Source organism: Pipra filicauda, unplaced genomic scaffold, assembly GCF_003945595.2.
Source record: "Pipra filicauda isolate LSUMZ 115617 unplaced genomic scaffold, ASM394559v2 scaffold87_size3191425_pilon, whole genome shotgun sequence".
Classification (NCBI taxonomy): Eukaryota; Metazoa; Chordata; class Aves; order Passeriformes; family Pipridae; genus Pipra; species Pipra filicauda.
The window spans coordinates 2,362,134-2,383,242 of record NW_024105064.1 but is presented as its reverse complement, the minus strand read 5'-3'; the positions used below and the strand labels follow the sequence as shown (position 1 = coordinate 2,383,242).

The window sequence follows — 21,109 nt, the reverse complement described above, 5'->3', positions numbered from 1 at the left end:
GCCGGGGGGGGAGCAGCACGTACTCATCGTCCGGGGTGAGCTGCACGGGCTCGCTGGTGAACTGCGTGTCGAAGTTGTCCAGCCCGTAATCGTCCGTGATCTGCGGCTGGAACGGAGGGCTCGTCTGCTTCTTCTCCAGCTGGCAAACGTGCCATGGGAAAGGAACAGTCAGGGTATGGAACAGTCACAGAATCCCCCAAGAACAAACCCAGCTGCATTAAATGCTACTGGAGAGCAGTGTCAGAATGCCCAGGGAACGTGAGGAACAGGCCAGGTAACACACCCCAACCCAGCTCGGGCTCTGCGTTGGGAAACAGAAACCCCAAAGAACCCAACCATTTCACTTCTCTCCTGAGCTGGGAGGCTGCACTCAGGAGTGCACTCAGCAGCCCTGAGCCATCCTGAGCACAGAGAGCAGAGCGAGGAGCCTGAGCTCCACACACAGCTCTGGTGACTAAACCAGCAAAAATGTTCCTGCTCTGTGTGTTCCCTTTCCCTGTATTTATTTTTCCATGTAGCTCAAGCTCCACAGAAGGAGTTTTTAGTCAGCATTAGACTCCTTTCCTTCTGTCTCAACTTGAAAAAAGTTGGAAAAGCTTTTAAGTCAAATTTTTTTTCTTTGAAATGGAGGGGGTGAGTACAAGATTCTAATAACTGACAAAGCTTTCCAAATATTTTAATTTTCTCCTGAATGTATTTCCCAACACTTACTTGGAAGTTTAGCTTTAAATTTATCTGACATGTCGATCCTCCTGAGCAGCACTCTCCTAATCATATCACAAAACAGATCACCTCAATCTTCCCAGTTTTTTTAAAAAATAGGTATTTAATATGAAAGCTTTCAGATGAAAAACAGCTTAGAAAATATAAAAATTCAATCAGCATAAATGGTGACCAAGAAGTACCAACTGCATTTAAGAATTTCTTACGCCAATAACAGAAATACAAATGCAACAGTCTTCTCTATTTCCCTCAAAACCCTGCAAAGCAGAACAGAAGCTGCAGTACCTGGTGTACCATGAGGTACCAACCAAAAAATCACACTGGGCTTTTAGAGGGAACACAAAGCAAGGGATGGCTGACAAAATCACAGCCAGCCCTCCCTGCAGGAACAGTTCTGCAAACACCAGGGGTTTTCAGCTCTTCCTGCAGTCAGTGTGTTCTCTGCAGAGCTGCAGCCAAGTTCAGAGCAGCAGCTTCAAAGGGAGATGAAGCTGTGCAGCTTTTTCTCCTCTGAACCTTTTATGTCCTTGCAGCACTGCTGCCTCTTCCTGTGCTCCCCAGGACTGTGGAAATACTACATCCCTCCTTTTCATCTGTTAGCTAGGTATTAAAAATGTAATGCTGACAGGGAAGTGCTCCTGACCGAGCAGTTTTATTGCTCAAGTGCCAGCAAACATTAGGATGTCACTTCTGGGATGCTTTCCATGCTGAAGACAGAAGGAACACAATTACCAAGTAGCAGCAGATTAAAAAAAAAACAATTTCAATACAATTTTATGCTTGCAAACCCGCTGAAATGCAAGTCATCTGCTCCACCAGGATCCAAGCACCTCCCTCACACCAGCACTACCAGAGAAAACCTGAGAGCAAGAGAGACCCTTCCTAACCAACCCCACTGCTCACAGGCCACATCCTGAACACAGGGGCTGGTGCTGCTCACACCTGCTCAGGTCACTAAACCCTGAGTAACCCCACTGACTGCAGGAGTTATGGAATTGGCAAACTCAGCCTTTTTATTTTAATGTACTACAGGCAGATCACAAACACTTCAGATGACAAACTCTCCCAGGGTTGTACCTGTTTCATGGCATCTGACCCCGTCTGGGGGTTGTGTTGATCACCTACAAACCTCCCTGGCAAGGCAGAGGAGGTTTCTAATCCCCAGGAGCGACGAGGTGCTGGGACAGCATTGCAAAGGGCTGGCTTTGCCAGGCCACCCTTCCTCCTTCAGTGGGGCTTGGGATGTTTGCCAAGGACTGTGGGACATGAACCCCCACAACAGTGGGGCACTGAACTGTGGCACAAACCCAGGCAGTCCTTCCCTGTTCCCACACCTGCAGGAACCCAGGAGGACATGGGGAACATTTTATAGCAGCAGAACCCAGGACATGAGTCTGCAGAACCTGCAAACAGCACCCAGGGAATAAATGGTTCCACCAATGCTTTCATGTTTTGCCTAAAACTCGTATTTCAGAAATTCTACCCCTGCAAGTTGTAACCCTTCTGAGAGCTGGGAAGCACAGGCAGATTTTTGGTGGTGGAATGAAGCTGTTTCCACGGTGGTGGTGAAGGAAAGCTTGGCTCTGCACCACCCAGGGAAAGCAGAGCCTCTTCTACACTTCTTGATTCAATCCCCCTGTGCCAGTGGGGTTGTTCACACGCACACAGGGAATAAAGGCAAGAACCTCTTCCCCTGGAAGAGCCCAAAACACAAGCAGTGGTTTTTACCAGATCCCAGTCGATGCTGCGGAAAAACGTGTGGGACTTGATATCAGCAAATCCTGTCTGGGGCTGACAGCCAAGCCTTTCTTTGGGATCCTGTGGGACACACACTCCTGTTACACCCTGCAAGCCACTGCAGTCCACCCTTCCCAAGAGCCCACGTGCACAACTCCAGCATTCCCATGACTGTGCCAACTGCTGCTGGGATGAATATATCACAGCCAGCAAGGGATTCTCATTCTTTTTATTTTTTTTTTTTAATAAAAGTTTCTTGGAAAATTAGTTTTTAAATGATACTTTACAAATTCTCAAAATATAAAAGAGATTTATTCAGTAATGTTTAATTCCTGTCCTTTTCTCCATTAATGATAATAGTCCTACAGATTTCAAGCAGCTTAATTAAATGAGCAATAAGTATTACAGAAAAGAGTTTATAAGCAAACCTACAGTTATCTTTTTCCCAACTAAGTGCAGGCTTTTAAATCAAGTCCGTGCTGTGGAATTCCCTCAGTAAATTTGCAAGTAAGAAATGGGTTTTTTAACATGGAGGATACCAAGGTTTTACAGATTTTCTTAATGGTAAGCAGATTAACTTCTTAACTGTATCGCTTTCAACAGGAAGCTCTGACTTCCAGCTCTCAGATGCTAAAAATAAGAGAATGTTATTTACCTTGTTTAAAAATCCTTTTAACACATGGGAAGCCTTGACAGAAAGAAACCTTGGAATCCGGATTGGCTTCTCAAGAATAACTGTTACAGGTTAAAAAACAGCAATATTGTTTTTTGGTCTGTGACACTGACCATGATTTCAATACAAACACTGTTATTATTTCAATGTGGTACCAGTTGGAAAACGGGAAGGTAAAGTAATTATTTCAAACAATGCAAACAAAAAGAGCCGCAGTAATTCAAGGCACTGTTATACTGACATTTGAAGATTTCCTAAGAGACATGTTAACTTCATTATCTTTTGCTACTGTGTGTAAACAGGAAATAAAACTTACAGTGTCCTCAGTATATAGGAAAGGGTGTTTTTAAACAGCAGTTAATTTAATATGAGTTAAACATCAGGCCAGACTGTGTTACAGAACTGCAGTAACTGGTGTAAAGGAGGTTTTGCCTGTTAAGGAGTGGGCAGCTTCCCAACTCCCCAATGGAGCAGTGTGGGATAACAGTGGGATGGGAAAGCCTCCTGCCCCATTCAAAGTGCCATTTTCCTCCTCCCTCCTCCCAGAACAACCCCTCAGACCCCAAAGGGCTGTACCTTGGAAGAGGTAATCTTCAGTGTTCATGTCGGGATTGTCAGTGATGATGTCGAACGGGGACCGTCCCGCCATCATCTCGAACATCAGCACGCCCAGAGCCCACCAGTCCACGCTGAACCCTGGGCACAAACACACCATCACCTCAGACATCAGCACCCCAGAGCCCACCAGTCCACGCTGAACCCTGGGCACAAACACACACCCCATCACCTCAAACATCAGTCCATGCTGAACCCTGGGCACAAACACACACACTGAGCCCTGCACACACACACACAGAGTCTGAGCCAGCTCTCCAGGGGGTGGGAACGCTCCCAGGAACCAAGATTAGTGGGTGTTAAGGCTCCCAGAACCAAGATTAAAGGCCGGGTTTACAGTCCCGACACTCTGTGCTTTCACTCCACGCACACTGTCACTGTCACTGGGGGAGCTCGAGTTTGCTGAGCTGGGATTACAAAGGTAACCTGGGGGGGAACCCAGAGGTGCCTGCAGACAACAGTGCTGCAGTGAAATCCAGGGGATTTAAGCTATGTTCACACTGGTGTTGTATGATTTACAAAGAAGCTGAAGTGAGTGATTGCAAGAGAAAAAAAAAAACCTTATTTCAGGAAAAAATTAAGCTGTACAATATGCATTTGATTTTCTCAATATATAATAGCACAGAAATGTAGAAATCTAAAAATGGTTGTATTTGAAACAAGCCACAGCTCGAGTAATGGTAAGTTGTGTAGTCAAAACTTACCATATTCTTCTCCTCTGAGGATCTCTGGTGCAATATAATTTGGTGTCCCACAGAAAGTGCTTGTAGTGTCACCAGGGCCCAAACCTTCCTACGTGCAGAAATCATTTCATAAATTAAAAGCTGATCTCCTTTTCTGGGAATTTCCCTTCATTAGATTTAAAAAGCCAAGTTATGAGGGAGTCTAAAGAGCCTCCTTGCACAAAATAAATACTCATAGTATCAAAACTGGTTATGACTCCACAGCTTATCTGAGCAAAGCAGCTGATTAAAACTGAGTCACAACACGTATGTAACAACATTTTGCTCACTATTTACAGATACATTTAAAAAAAGAATCAGTTGAACATTGTGGAAGTCCTTTTCAAATGGATGTTGGGGAAAAACCCTTCTCTTACATCCAGTTCCAAATGTGGTTCTACTCAACAGTATTTTTTTTCAGAGTAAACTTCCTATTCCACAGCCAAGTTCTGGGCTCAGTAACACCAGAGTGGAGATAAAGATACATTTTCTTAGTGCTCTCTAAACATCACTGGATGCAGCATCAGAGAGATCTGCAGCTGAGGGACAGAGTGACAGACAAACACAGGGAAAAGCCCACCTTGCACATGCCATAGTCTGTTAATTTGATGTGACCCTCTGCATCCAAGAGAACATTGTCCAGTTTTAGATCTCTGTAGATGATGCCTCTTTCGTGGAGGAAGTTTAGAGCTATACAAATTTCAGCAGCATAAAACCTGAAATTAAAAAGGAGAAAATCCATATTAGCATCAAGGTTGTACAAAAGCTGGTGCAATTTAAATGTCTGTTCTTAGAACATCACTTTACAGTCAACTTTTATCTTTCAACAGCATAACAAAACCAAGCTATGTTTATTCATAAGAACACTGATCTCTTATAAGACCATTCCTTAAATTAAATATGAGAAATTATTTTTTTATTCTACTAAGTAAGAAAATATTTGCTCTTTATCTTTTATCTTTTGCTGAAAATTCCAAGTGTGAGAAGGAAGATCTGTGTTTTCAGCTTACAAAGAGTGACAGTGAGACTTTGTGTAGCACAGGGCAGTGCAAAATGGATTTTTCATCTTCTCCTGCCAACACTACATTAATTCAACATAAGACCAAATTAAGTAGAATAGTTGCACCTTCTATCAACAGATCAAAGAGGCATTACCTAAATGTGAAGCAATTAAGAGGAGTAAATAGGAATAACTGCTACTACTTAACTGCTTGCTCTAGTTCAAAAAACGCTTCAAAAAATAAAATTAACATATTTTCCCAGGGCAGGACGTTCTAAACTTAAGAATCAAACTTGCCTTCTTTTTTTCTTTTAATGGAATACACTTTGTTAAGAATACAAAGATCCAACCACCCCAAGCCAAGCCCTTGGTGTGGGTCAGGAAGTACCTGGCATGTTCTTCAGGAAGCTTCCTCTGCCGTTGCATATGGAACATGAGGTCTCCCCCATTCACATACTCTATGACAAGAAACAATCTGAAAGTATATAACACAATTAATGCATTCCAAGGGAACTCTCCAGCAGACTCCTGAGCACTGCCCTGGCCCTCCTCACAGAGTGTCAGGAGCTGTTCCTTGGGAAGCTCTTGTTCCCCCTGTTCCTGCTCTCCCTCCAGCCCTGCCCCAGCCCTGCCCTCCTTGAGCTGCCCCCCTGTGCTGTGCTGAGCAGTGGATCCCTGGCACAGCTGCTGCTTCCTCCCCACATCCCTGGCTGGGGATGGCAGGAACTTTGCTGGGGGAGGAGCAGTTCAGCACAACGACCACGGGGTACAAAACAAAAGAATTTTCAGATCTTTCTTACCGACTCGTTGTTTGAAAGCATGAGTGTAAACCAACTAGGAATGGGTTACTGGATGCCTGTTCAAACACATGTTTCTCTGTCTGTACCCAATCAATATCCTGAAATAGAGTAATTGAACAATCAGAACTCCTGCTGGATAACCACTGGGGGTATTCCCAGAACAACACTGAGCATCTGGGCTGCCTCACACACACCAGCACTGTCACACGTTCTTCAGAAAGACAACACCCCCTGAAAACCTGGAGGAAGTTATTAAACATTGGCACTCAGTTACACAGGGAGAAGTTTCTTAACCATTTGAGAAAGTTCTGCACAGAACTGAAGCCCTTACAAATATCAGACATCTGCAGTATTTGATACACTGTTCATTGTGCTGCAGGGAAATAAATTCAGTTCTTAGATAACTGATCCCAAAGCTGCTGAAGCAACTCATGCCAGTGACACAAGCAGTGAGAATCTGCAGTTTTTAAAAGGTTCACATAAACTGAACTTCAGCTTCTCATCTGAAATTCAAATTTAATTCAATGAAACTACCAAAACCTGCTTAGTTGGTCCAGCCAAAATCATGAAAAGCATCACAGATACCTTTAATCCTTCAACAGGGCAAGTCCTGGATACCCAGTGCAAAACCACATCATAAAAACCTACCAAAGCCTGAATGTGCTGCAAACTCAGATGCCTGATAACGAAGCATTTAAGCACTATTCCATGTAACTATACACAATTGAAACCTTCCAGGCAGTTTTAGCAGTAGAAGTTCACTCCTCCTGCAATGCACTGATCATGTGTCACCCTGCCAGTACACTAGAAATATAATTATTCTAAAAATCCTCCATTTACAGCAGATACTTCCAGCTCTCCAACCAATGTGGAGACAAATACAGAGTGAGAAATCAGGCCTTCCTGGCAGGGATGGACAGAGAAACTGAAGTCTCAAAGGAAACCAAGAAATGTTACTATCAAACTAAATAAATCTGTTGGTTTTGTGTTCAGACACTCAGGAAGATACAACCCCTTGGAAGGGTAAAGCTGGATCCAAACAAGGGCCAAACGTCCTACTTTGAATAAGGCAATAAATATGTCCACTTCTTTTTGGGTTTACTGAATGAGCTTCTCTTTAAATTAACCCCAGTTAGTTAATTAATCAGTGCACTTGTGTACTCATGCATTAGTACTGTACTAGGGCACCACTGTTAACCAAATTCAGCACAGGAAAATTTCACAGCAGAAGCCCAGGTATTTGATTTGCTTCTGTCTCACTTCTCTCCACTATCAACCATTCCCTGGAAAGCACAAGCCAATTTAAACACGCTGATCCTTGCTATGTAATTGATTTTCTTTCCCCATGAAACACTTACAAGGTGAAATTTCCATTACTTGCAATATCTCATGCGCTCCCAGAATTCAGAGAATTTCCTATCAACGCCCAGAATTTCATTATGCAGACTATCTCAGAGAAAAGAAAAGCCAATTAGCTCAATCTTCTGTGTAATTATGAGAGCCACTATTCAAGAAAGCCTTTTCTCATCTACCTCTGGTTCTCAGAAGCTGCTGCATAAGCCAGGGAACAGCATTTCAGCTTCTGCCTTCTTGGAAACACGGGGCAAAAGGAAAGGGTGAGGGAACCACACAGCAGCCTAAGCTTTGTTCAGAAAGGGAAACAGCACAAAGAGCAAGCCAGAGGATTTTAGAAGAACTGATCCCAGCCTCTGGAATAATGGCAAACATGACAGCCAGAGCAACTACCAACACAAATAGTACTTAAAACAGTGGTTTGGGCTTTTTTCCCCCAGCATCCTACTTTCAGAAAAGTGTGACTATTACAGGAAAAAGATCAAGGGTTGTTGAGGGGTTTTTCTTCCCCCTTTTGAATTTTTCTTTCCCCCCCCAAACTTGTGCATTTGAGATCTTGTATTAAAAAAATTTTAACCGGATTTTGAAAAGAATTGAGAAATGCAGTGCATTTCTGTGGCAAGCAGAAAAGCCAGAGACCTCAAATGGCAGCAGCATCATTTCTGAACTCATGGAAAAAACATCCCAGAGTACTGTGCCTCTTGCACATAAGCTCCACCACCAGGCCTGTAAGAACACACTTCCAGCTCCTTTTCTGACACCCAGACAATGCTTTTGCCTTGGAAAACATCTTTGTTTTCTTTCAAAATTCAGTGCACAAATTCCCCATTTATCTCTTCACTTACAGATCAGTATGTCCAGGTTGGAATATTTAATACATAATTTCTACTAAAGCTATTAATAATTGTTATTAAAATAAGGGACATTTCTCTCAGATTTCCTCCTGGTGCTTCATGCAGACAAGCTGATGACAAACGAGTTCCAAAGTCAGAAAAACAACGACAGAAGGGTCTGACCCACGAGCTGCTTGCTCAGCTGAATGTTTTCTGTTAAAGCATCCCAAGTTTTTATAACATGTAACAGAATGCAATTAACCCAGAGTTTTACCTCATCGTCATGGACCAACTCCTTTTTCACCACTTTCATGGCATAGATCTGATCGTTCTTTTTTAACCGAACCAGCAGAACTTTGGCGTAACTTCCACGGCCGATAACTCGGATTAAATCAAAGTCCTGGAGTCCAAGCCCCTGAGAAATCTTAATTCCATCCATTCCATCAATGACTGGTTTGATATCCTGCATAAAAAGAAACAGATGCTGGAAACAGAAAACATTTCCATAGCAAGTAACTATTAAAGCAAAGAGAACTTTCAGCACGGGGCAGAATCTGCTGAGGTTGCTTGGCCCTGGACACAGGTCTGAATGCTGATTGTAACATTTTTTTTTTTACAAGTGTTTGGTTTCTGTTAGTTTTGCTCTTACTAACAGTTACTGGTTTTTCAGGGCATTAGTTCATCCAGTGAAGCATTTTCACATTCCCTCCTGGAAGGCAGAAGGCAATGCCTCGAGAAATGGGGTTTGATTCAAACCCTTGAACCTCAAGCCATGTGGAATTTTCCTTTGTTCTAAGTGAAGAGCACCTTTCAATCCCAACAGGTACTGCAGTAAAATGAATAAAGGCTATCCAAACGTAAGATGGATAAGGGAACACTGATTTGCTAATGAATATACCTGCCTTGGTTTCAGTTTCTGTGCTCGGTTCTCTACAGTTTTAATGAAAATGAAGATTGCTAACAGGTGCCTGGGAACATACAGAAGCAGACCTCAATTTCTCGAGTGTGAGAATTTGCAGGAAACATTACACTTTCGGGAACGTTATTTTTAAATTCATTATTTAAAAAAAGATAAATTTCCTCATCTTGACTGCTTGCTGGAATTAGTTATGAAAATGTGGGACTGAAGATGGAGCAGCTGAACCAGCCAAATGCAGCAGGTACCCAGGACATCTCTGGTTTTACCCGTCTATCCAAGGCTTTGACACACTTTGGTGGCCTATTTTTATCTGACCTCACACTACTGTACTTGGAGACAGATCAGCATTCTGTGGAACCATGGAAAGTATTTATATAAAGGATCTTGATCTAGGATTGACTGCTATTAGAAGAGATTGCTCTAAGCTTAAAGATTCTAGGCAAGGCTCCCAGAATGCCAATTCCTCTCTGTAGGATACCTGAGATCTTTCAGTGCAGCTCCAAAGCCAGGTGGGACAAGGAGAGCAGCAGAACTGAGGGCAGGTGAGCAAACAGCACCTCTCAACATCTGCACACACCCTGAGCACTGAGCACGGCAGCAGCCAGCAGTTAAAACACCCTGATGGGTTGTTAATTTATACCCTTCCATCTCTGAATTTGAGATAAAATCTAAAGACACATGACTGAAAATAAAGCAGTCACCCAAGAGCAGAACTACTCAAGGGAGAAAGGAGTGGTAGTGACAGGCATTGTAGTGGAGGGAAAGGAAAAAGGTGCAGCCTTGCTCAGAGGGGCATATCAGACCCTTTTAAAAGAAATGTCTTAAAGCCCTTTAGAAATGAAGCATACTGGGATTTTTCAGACATTCTTGATGTGCAGAGATTGTCAGACCTTCTATAAAAGAGCTGGAAAAAAAAAATGAGTTCAAGTGTATGTTTTTCTACTTGTATTTCCACAGGAGCTGCCTACAAATTATTGGGTATTATTTATATGAAACCTCTCAGGGGGCTGGATGGTTAATGTATTATCAGATGAACCAATAGCCTGAGGGTGACAAAGGGTGCACATCCATTAGGGCCAGCACACAAGGCAATGTCAAAGCCACCATTTGTTGCAAGGACCAATAAAGTCAAACCTGCTGCTAAATCACTGTTATTCCAGCACAAATGAAAGGGAGGAAGGAAAAAAAAAAGTATCTTGGATCATGAGTGGGGTGACAAAAGCTAAATACAGAAGAAATCTGAAAAAATTCAATAAAAATTCAGAAAAAAAACCAAACAGACTTTTTCAAAAGGTAGCAGAAAAAAACAGGACAAATAATTTTATAAAAAGTTGAATGATAAAGAGAATGTAAATATGAATTACAAAGCCGTTTTAAAAACATACCTCAGAGTCATCTTTAATGGTGTCATGTTTCCTGTTTGAAGGAATGTAGGGAACTGGAAAAAAAAACAAAGTAGTTTTGTTACAAAGGCCTTCCTTAGAAATAATCTTACAGACTGATAAACAGAAAGATGACTTAGTAGCTTAGGCTCAGTTTGCTTTAAATACTACGGGACAGTTGACCAAATGTTTCCACTTTCTTCTTGTAACTGGGAAGAGTGAAAACTGGGCCTCCAAATGGGGAAAGAGGGATCCCAGGGCAGCAGAGTACTCACTTCCATCAGTGTCTTCTGAAGGGAGATCAACTTCCTCGTTTTTCTCACCTATCCGAGGTTCCTGGGAAGGCATGACCGAATCCTTGGGAGCACAGGGACACAGGGAAGGAGAAGCACACTGGTTATGCAGCCCCTGCCAGGTGACCCTGTCTTGCCTTTCAGCTACAGCTCAGTGAGAACCTCCCACCTGCACCTTCCTGGATGAAAACTGGGGTTTGTAGGAAGTGTTTCTGAATCTTAACATCTCTCAATGTTACCATTTTGTAATGCACGATAAAACCAGCCTGCCAAACACTTAGTGCTCCATCAGCCATTCTCTGCAACTGCAAGAGATGTTTAGCTGTCTTCTAAAAGAAAGAGGGGTCTATTTTACTGCAAATTCAAACTTTTTTTCTATTTCAGACTTGTGAGTCTGCTTCACATGGAACCACAACAAAGTAAACACTTGAGCATGATGTTACAGCCTGCATTTAGAGCACTGGCATGTTCCCTTCCTGCTTAATAAAAACATGAATTGTTACTCATTATGCAAGGGCATTGCATAAATTGGTAAAGATCACAGTACCAGATAGTTTTACATTGCATGTGGACACTGGTCTCATTCATGAGACACGTGGGACTATTCCAGGAGGGGCAGCAACAGGCATAAATTAATTGGCAAAGAATTAGTAATGCCAAGGCAGGTCACAGGCAATACCACTAAAGAAAAATACTGGTTTAAGTCTTCAGTTAGAAAACCACACAACCACCAGTGAAACACTGGGGGTGAGTATGGGAAAGGGCTAAAATTCAGGGATACAGCTGTTTAAAGCCTAGGGAAGACACCAGCATTGCCACTGGAATACATGAGAACAGTACTGGAGAAACTGAGAGGGCAAGAACAGGAAAGCACCAAGCCCTTTTGCAAACAGCAGTGCAAAATCCACACCAGTGCCTTGGTTCTTCAAACATTCCCACAGGCTACAAGGAACAACTGCTGAGATTGTCAGTGACAACTCTGTCTATCTGTAAAATACCAAATGTCTCATGGAGAAGTCAAATTCAAGCTTGAGCACACTCGAGTCGCATCGGGAGTTTTCTTTCCTCACTTTGTCTCTGCTCTCAATCCAAAGGTTCGTCCTCCACAGACACCTGAGAGACTGAAACCCAAACCCTGCCAAGGGTTATAAATCTACAGCATTTAATGACCCAGGACACACACCTACCAGCACAGGCCAGGGTGAACCCAACCACCTCAGCTCTGTACAGGCTGCAAACTCACCATATGCCTTTTGCAGGTCAGTGGGACAAGGATGTGACAACGTTTATGGACCAACAGCTTGCAGTTGATACACTTGTAGCCTTGCCTTCCGAGCCCCCATATCCTTTCACTGCACTGGCCACAGTACGCTCTCTGCAAGGACAGGGAGAGCAGCAGCTCCATCAGCAACTCCAGCACCAGCCCCCCTCGGGAGGGCAGGACTCACCCAGCAGCAAGAACCCCTCCTAGTCACCCAGCAGGTGTGCAATAATGAGCATTTCTGAACATCCAGGGCTTCCCCAATAACTGAAGGTTACACTTCACCCTCAGAGTTCAGCAAAATGCAGCCTTTTCTTAATGGGTGTTTGTCTTTGCCTGATGTCATTTGTATGCAGGTATAAAAGCAGCCCTGGGTAGGATTGTGACACTTGAGCTTCATAACAAGGTATCAAAATCTCCACGTGTATATTCACTACTGGTCTAATTTCAATTAAACCATCATTATCTATAACATTCTGCATTATTAATGTGGCAGGTATGCATTCACACAGTGTTTCAAAGAAATATGTCTGAACTATGTAGCAAACAAACAGAAGTATATTTTCATACTATAAATTAAAAAAAATGGGTTGCCACAGCACATTATACAAATGCATGTGACAATTCAGATATATGACACAGATTTTTCACTTATCTGGTGATAAGGTACTGAGTTTTAAGGGGCTTTTCTTGCTTTCAGTGCAGTTTTGAGGTGGGGAACATAAAGAAAAAATGCTAATTTCAATTTTTTAAAAAATTACTGCTGGATGAAAGAGTTAACTGTCCTCAGTGCCTCAGTTTTTAGTGGAATTCCCCAAAGTGCATACCACATTTGTATATATGCTGCAATACTCAGGCATAACGGGATAAGTGAAGGAGGTGTCTCAGCCTTAAAGTTACATTCATTTGCTTATGTGGCTCAAACCAGATTCTCCCTAGGCAGCTGTATTTTAGCTCAATAAACCGGATTTTTAACTCTTAGATGATGCAGCACCTCAGATTCCAAACAGTTAAAGCTCAGGTCAAGAGCTGTGATTTTTAAGAATGACAAAAAGTCCTGAAGGTAAAAGATTATGCAGCAATCAAAGTCACACAGGGAGAGGAGAGGGGACTGCTGCTCCAAGGATGCACCACTGTGAACAGTCACAAACCCAGTCCTTTCAGAGAGGCTTTAAAAATAAATATTTTCCACCAATCCCGCAGGAACTCCATCCCAGATTGAAACCCTTCCGAGCTCCCCTGCTCGGTGTGACCTGAATAACAGTGCACGGAGAGAACCGTCACACCGAGGGGCGTCTGGGCTGTCCCTCCCTGTCCAACACCCAGCACAGCCCCAGCCTGGCTGTCCCTCCCTGTCCAACACCCAGCACAGCCCCAGCCTGGCTGTCCCTCCCTGTCCAACACCCAGCACAGCCCCAGTCTGGCTGTCCCTCCCTGTCCAACCCCCGGCACAGCAGGCACAGACAATGCCCAGCCCGGGCAGCCCCCCCAGTACTCACTCTGTTAAAGCGCTTGGCTTGGAACAAATGCCCATTCACTCGGTACAGCTTCCTCCATCTTCGGGCGCCCCGGCGGTAGATGGATTCTAGGGAAGAGACCAGAAAGGTGTAAAGCAGCAGCATGGCAGCTCAGCAGCACCCGCAGCCCGTGCCAAGCAAGTTGTGCCCGAGAACAATCTTGCTTTCCTAAATCTCAACGCACAGCTCGGCTGCCCGGGGGCTGGGGGTGTTAAGGCGGCCGTGAGTGACAGCCCGGGCAGGATGTGCTCTCCCCGCTGCCTCTCCCTTTCCTCCAGCCCTGTCTCCTTTTCCTCACATGATCATAATCCCGTTACAGCTCCGTGGCTGCTCCAGCTCAGGTGAGAGGGACAGAGCTGTTAAAGAAACAGCTTCCTCAGGGAAGTGACGCTGCTGCTCTCACTGTCCCCTTCCCATGGACGCACAAAGGATCCCTTGGTGCCAATAACGCTCCAGATACACAACATTAAACATGTTACAAAGCTGCAGTTACATTATTTGACCTCCTTTTTATCTTGCATTAGACACTACCCAAAATATTTCTTCTGTTCGGGCAGTTCAAGTACAGGTCTACAATTCTTTTTAATATACTCTAAACATAAAAAGGAACCATTTAATCTGTTTAAGCCTGACTTTTCAAGAGGTCAAACACGACGGTACCCAGCATCTACTCCGAGTTACTTTTGCTGTCACTGTTTACATGCAAACGGGCACTTTTTGTGTGACTGGCTAATTAGAGTTTGATATTTAATATTAAGTGTGGTGCCACATTCGAGCTGGTGACACGACCAACCCCTAACACACAACCTGGAGCGGGAGCTTCCCACAGCAGCTCCAGGTGGGCACTGGGGGAGTGGGGGGGTACAAAGAGCTGTAAAGACTCTGAGAGACTTCATCAATAAACACCCTCACAAAGCATCAAACTGTACATTTATAATCCTCAGAAATTAATGCAATTAACTTTTCGCCTTTAATGTTACTTTCAAGTTCAAAACATCCACACCTTATCTAAGATTAAGCCTTTTTTTAAATAGAAAAAAAAACAGACATTTTCGCTGTCAAATGATAATGCAAGTAGTAAAAAGTTTCTTTGTGGAGAAATTATTCCAAATTATATGGAGCAAGCCAAAACTCACAGGCTACTGACACACCATGTGTGAACACTGACTGCAATACTGGGGCTGATTTTAGATACTCTATTTTTGTCCTTCCAAAGCAAGACACATAAAAGCATGGAAGTTCCTGTGACTCCACAACTCTGCAGTGCCAAATCCCCAAACATTCATACCTACTCTATTTACATGTGCAAATGTTTACTGTGCAAGCATCTGAAACAGATATTGCACTATTAAATGGATTGGTAACAATTTTTAACTAAAAATATGCCCAAACACAAACACTGATGAAAAAACCCTTCCACCGTTTGTAGGGTGACTTTTCACCAGGAGGAAAAAATCTTCACAAGGGTTTGGTTTTTTTTCCAAAATAGTTAATTAATTCATTAGACAAAGCACCATATGGAGGCAACGTAATACATCTGTGATCTGAACATGAGCTTATCACTGACATGAGGAATATTAAGGGAATGATAAGTTAACGAGCAGCTTGTGCTGATGCCGTCTGTAAATAAAGGAGCAAGTCACCTCCCTAATTAATGATAAATATTAAATCAAAGGCAGGATTTTATATCACATACTTGTGAGGCAACAGTCTAACAAAAACTGAGCTTAATATAGAATACCTTTAGAAAGTAGGAACCCCTACAATTTACCCCGTGAGGCAAATCAATCCCTACTTCCCCCCCTCCAAGAGGGGTCAAGGTAAGGAACGAGAAAACTGTGAGCATTTTGAGACACACCTTTCCATCCCACATTGTTATTATTACACAATAGGACTGAATTTATATGACAGAACAAAACATTCTTGTTCACCGAGGATACAAAACTGGGACAAGTGGCTGATCCACCACATGGCTGTGCTGCTGGAGAGACCTCAACCCCTGGAAAACTGAGCAGGCAGGAACCCCAGGAAGGAGGCCACCCTCCCTAGGAATTCCCTTAGGGATAGAATAAGGAGCTGGGGGTTTCAGTATCAATCAGCTACAGAAATCCCCACTAGGGCTATACCAGATCTAAGGAACCACCCTGAACAATAACCAGATTCACAAATGGCAGTACCTGTACTCCTTGAATTAAGAAACAATTTACTGGCAGTGTTCTGTGATGGGTGAACAAAGCTCTGATCTCAGTTTGCATCTCACAGGGAAAAGGATACTTTTGAACCCAAATAAAATGTTTTGGAACATGTTTCCAGAACACTTTAGAATAAAACAAATAGGGATTCTTGATAACTAAACCAAGCTTTTACAGCCAGGACTGATCCCAGCCACCTAGACAGAGGAATGCCACCACAAAAGCCTGACTATTTAATTACTGTGCTTAATGAAAAGGGCTACTTTTTAATTTATTTCACAGCACACATCAGTTAACTCATTAAGGAGTTGGAGCTGCTTGCAGGCTGAAGGAGATACCATACCCCTAATTAAATAATCTTTCCTCTCTGATGAATATTAAACACAAGACTTTTCCTAACAAAAAAAAAATTTAAAAAATCTTCTGAATCCTCATTTTGTATGTGAAGAGATTTAGAGGAAAAATCAAAATATATTTTAAGCTGTTAACAGGGATAACAAATTTTTATTGGGGCACAGATATATATTCTAATGACAAAAACATACCGAATTTTTATCTATTTCCAAGATGGGAAAAAAAAATTTCAAGTTAAGATTACAAGAGAAATAAAAATACCCAAACCAAAGTACTTAAAAAGCAATGTGAAACAACTGGCTGTTGCTGCTGTGCAATTCTTCCCTCTGTTGTCAAGCTGTGCAACTACATCACTACCAGTGATGCACAGGGAACCTTGGGAATACATTTAATATTGGCTTTCCAGTGACATTCCCTAGACTTGGGGTTCTTTTCACAAAATTTCAAATAAATGCTATTTAATTGAGGATATAAATAGATGAGAAATTCATCTGTTGTTCAGTGTGCACTCCAAATTAACTCATCTACACAAGATACCCCCCCGATTCCACAGTGACCTCCCCAGAAAGGATGGGATCCTGGCCTTTGGAAACGGAACCTGGAAAAGTGGGGACAAATAGAAGGCAGCACAATTATTTTCCAAATGACAACATACTTGGTTCACAGCAACGAATGGCCCCAGAACTGATCCCCTCTGCAGTCCCAGGCTCTGCTTTTCCGTGCTGCAGCTCTACTGAAGCCTGTTCCCATCCTGAGCACAGAGGTAATTTGCTATTGCTGCAAATCATTTCTCAGAGATTAATACAACTTGTTTACAGGCCAATTACCCGCCCTGCCAGCTGGACACTACCAGAATGCCCAGTTTTTGTTTTGTTCTGTTAATGCTGTGCTGAGCACACAAGTGAGCATTCTTTCAAAAACAACTCCGGAATGACAAGGGGGAAATTGATATTGGTATTCCAGAGAGCCTGGATTTGATAAAGGAATCCCACGTAAAGACAGAAGCCAGTTTGGGAAGGTAAATCCTGGAGGATTTTGAGAGCATACTGCTTCTCATCTGCTACAAAATTTTTTGCAAATAGTTAAACTGAAACAATAAAATTGCTTTCTGAAGAATGTAAAAGACATTCTTGGGATGGGTTAACTGGCCCTTCTTTTTATTATGAATGAACTTCTTTGTACAACTGAAGTTAGACAATGAAGAGTATCCTTAATATATAGGTATTAAGTGCTCTGACCTCTTGCAGTTATTGCAAACATTAAATGGTCAGAAGACAGCTTTTTTTTTTTTTAATTTAATTTAAGACTGATTTGCAGTCGGGAAGCCACCTCCCCACCCTCCTTTTCCAACAGACATCAAAATTAACTACAAAGTCAGACCAACCTCTGTTAAAAAAAAAAGCACAATTAAGACAACAACAGCGACCAAGGAAGTGTAGGACCAACAGCATCGGCAGGGAACCAACAAGGACACAAATCTGGCTCACAGAACAGGAATATTTACCCAGCATTTACTGCCACACTGTCAATGTCCTTCCCCACTGACTGCCAAGGGGTCAGTGGAGTCCCAGCTGCACTCCTGGAGTACCTGTTCCTCCTGGATGCTCACACTCCCATCCTGCTGCTAAAATGGCTCCGTGGCACCGCAAGGTGACAAGTCACGTTACAGACACAATGCCACAAATAAAACAGAGCTAACAGCTCACTTGGAGCAAGGCTCTGACTCAGAACTCGATGACTTCATGGGAGATTTATCAGATGTACTTGAAAATAACAAAGTATTGCAAGTGTTAGGCAAGAAACCCTCAGTGAGTTCAGTCCCTGATGAGCCCCAGCAGTGACAGTGCCCTGGTTCTGAGCACCTCTGAGCACGTCAGGAACCACAACCTCTGGGTGTCCTTCCAGCCCCTCCTGCTGCATTTGCAAGGCTGTCCCAAGCACAGCATAAAATGCTGCTCTAGCTGTTGCTCTGATTCAAAAGAACATGTTATGAAAAGGGTCAGGAGACAACTGGTGCCAGATCCACACTTTGAAGGTGATGAGCATCTTTGTTTAGGAAAGAAAAAAAAACTTCCCATTTTCCCTTCTCTCCCTGGGCCTTCCCTGCAATTTGACATTCACCCCTTTCCATGACGTGGAGTTGGCTCCTCTGGTTACCAAGTCCCAGTGGTCACGTGCACCCCAAACCCAAACTGGCACTGCAGTGCTAATGAAAGTCCACAGGCTTCTTTTGGTGACTGCAGCATTTATTCTCCCAAAATAAAAATCACTTTCGTTAAAAGATTTACTACAATGCAAACGGAATTTAATGTTCAATTAAGATCCTTGAAGAGCTACATCAAAACATTTAACCAAGCTGAAAGATACTGAACCAGTACTCATTGAAATTATCTAATCCTTTAATTTAACTTAGTACTGAAGTAGATCAAACTGAAGTTCTGAACATTTAAGTTATCTGTGGCATCTGCATCCACTTTGCAGGCCACTTTGTTTTCTTGAAACAAACTTCTGTGTGTTAGTACATACAAGCAGCAATACTTTCTCTTCTAAATAAAAACCTGGTAACAGAAAGCCTCTGTCTTCTACACACCCTGAAGAAGGCAACCAAAGAAGTGAGGAGCAACCCAACTTTCTCCACTTCTTGTCCTGTAGGAAACTGTTACCTGATTTAACTTAACCATGTCAGTCAGGATTTTTACATTAATTGTACCATATTTCAACAGTTCTTTTTCCAAGTAGAAGTCCCAGCCTTGTCTCCTTGCACTGAAACTCTCCACTGGCTGTGGCCTGGCCTGTACACCCAAATTCTCCCTTATTTGGAGTTACCTGTGCAACTCTCTTTGGAGCTATTGCACATGAAGCTGATCATCACAGAACTACCAAAAGTTTCCAGAACCTGTGCTTAGAATGAAATTGAAGTTAATTAGCTTTTTATCAGAGTTGACAAAGTAAAGAACAGGGAGGCCTGTGCCAGTCACAGGGCATCTGTACTGCTTTACTGAAGAACATAAGATAACCTAAATTACTGGAAGAAGCATAGAATAGCATTATTTTCATAATGAGCATGTTACTGGAAAAGTCAAGAGGATCATACTAAAATCTTGAAATATTGTCTTCAAGTAGTTTCTGGTTTCCTTTTAAATATCTGTCCAACTCACAATTCGAGGACAAGCCCTTACAAATGCAGAAGAAATGGCAACGGGACTCCAGAGTCACAAATGAGGCACCTTCTGGTCAATACTGAGCCGCTCAGTTTTCCCTTTTCCACTGCCCCAGTCCCTGCCTTCCCCGTGTGGTTTGAGGATGAACTGCACAGTCTGCTCACCCTTCCCTCTCCCTGGCAGTGATCTGGCTCTGCCTCTCCTTCCAGCACCCCTCAAGCACACCCTTTTTGCTTTATTTCCCATCCATTCCTGTGGCCCAGCAGGCCCTCGGTGGCTGCACAACTGCCACCACACCGAGTGTGCCAAGGCTTCCAGTGTGCCACGGCTTCCAGTGTGCCACGGCTTCCCTCCCAGTGCTCCCCACTCCAAAGGAGCAGCACCCGAGGCCTCACCCAAAATCTGGGTTCTCACAGTCCAGGAGCTGAACACTGAAGAGCACATTTACCTGCCCTGCAGGCCTCTGCTGCTGTCCTGGGGCTCAGCTACACATTAAAAACCAGAACTTGCATAGAGCAACTGATTTCAAAAAGTATTACACAGAACCCGAGTATAATGACATATAATTAACCATGACCATATAATTTAGGAGGTTACATATTAAATAGCTCTTCCCAGCTACTGAAACTCACAGGCCTAACTAAGGCTTAACAGGCTCACAGCTGTTCACTAATGCCAACAAAACCAAAAAGCTTCATCCCCTTCTTGCCCATTTAGTTACCCAAAATGCCTGTATATCTATCGACAGTGGATTTACCAGCTTAGGAGAAAACATGAGAGATTACACAGGGAGTGGATCTAGACATTACATCAAAGAGAAGTTTTCTAAAGCCAGGTGACATCCTTTCTGCATGATTATACTACATTCTGAGCAACAGCTATGGGGGGGGTGTGGAATAAATAAAGAACACAGGCTATTTGCTATGACACCTTAAAAACTAGCCCAAGCATTCCTTAGTCCACTGTATTTTTAGTTTATAGTTGAAAAATTGGTACATAAACATCTGCTAAGACATGCAGTACCTTTAATTAAGGGCAGATCTCAAACCTCACCATCAGACCTGTGCTTTATAATTTTATGCATCAATTGTCCAAAGGGAGGCCTGGCCCTTTATTATTCATCGGAGGTTTCGCAGCAAAGAAAGATGCTGGAATTGTTTTAGAATTAAAACCATGCAATGACTATAAGCAAAGCAGGCCTTTAACTGCAATTCTGTTCTCAGGAACTTGTGCTGCCTCACAATCCCTGTGTTTTTCACATCTGTCACGTATGACACAGACGTGGAGCACAGCAAAGGCAGAGGAGGAGATTTCAGGTATTCTTGAGAAACTATGACACAGCTGTTTTCAAATCCTAAGCAAGAATATCTCACACTGAAAGAGCAGAATTCCCCCCTCCCCAGTTCAATTACAAAAAGCAGGAGAGGGTTACTAGAGATTCCAAATTGCCCAATTATCCCGTGCAGTCCAATCGACGTCTTCAGAACAGTCTCTATGGTGGCAATAGTTCCTTTCTTCATTGGGGGATTAAATTGGTTCACGTGCTCTGAATAACCTAATCACTGCTGCCAATA

The 21,109-nt window shown here is 43.0% G+C and overlaps 1 protein-coding gene across 5 annotated transcripts in view; it reads right to left on the bottom strand.

Annotated features, from left to right (window-relative positions):
- Window positions 1-21,109, bottom strand: part of PRKCZ (protein kinase C zeta) — a 35,373-nt gene that overhangs the window by 2,841 nt on the left and 11,423 nt on the right. For all 5 annotated transcript variants that reach the window (XM_027728715.2, XM_027728714.2, XM_039390834.1 and 2 more), the window contains 13 exons: window positions 13,811-13,896; window positions 12,294-12,425; window positions 11,033-11,114; window positions 10,761-10,813; window positions 8,731-8,919; window positions 6,271-6,368; window positions 5,859-5,945; window positions 5,051-5,186; window positions 4,453-4,540; window positions 3,710-3,829; window positions 3,116-3,195; window positions 2,452-2,541; window positions 24-139 (listed from right to left, as the gene is read on the bottom strand). In XM_027728715.2, coding sequence (XP_027584516.1) covers window positions 24-139; window positions 2,452-2,541; window positions 3,116-3,195; window positions 3,710-3,829; window positions 4,453-4,540; window positions 5,051-5,186; window positions 5,859-5,945; window positions 6,271-6,368; window positions 8,731-8,919; window positions 10,761-10,813; window positions 11,033-11,114; window positions 12,294-12,425; window positions 13,811-13,896 — 1,357 coding nt within the window. The remainder of the gene's footprint in view (window positions 1-23; window positions 140-2,451; window positions 2,542-3,115; window positions 3,196-3,709; window positions 3,830-4,452; window positions 4,541-5,050; window positions 5,187-5,858; window positions 5,946-6,270; window positions 6,369-8,730; window positions 8,920-10,760; window positions 10,814-11,032; window positions 11,115-12,293; window positions 12,426-13,810; window positions 13,897-21,109) is intronic.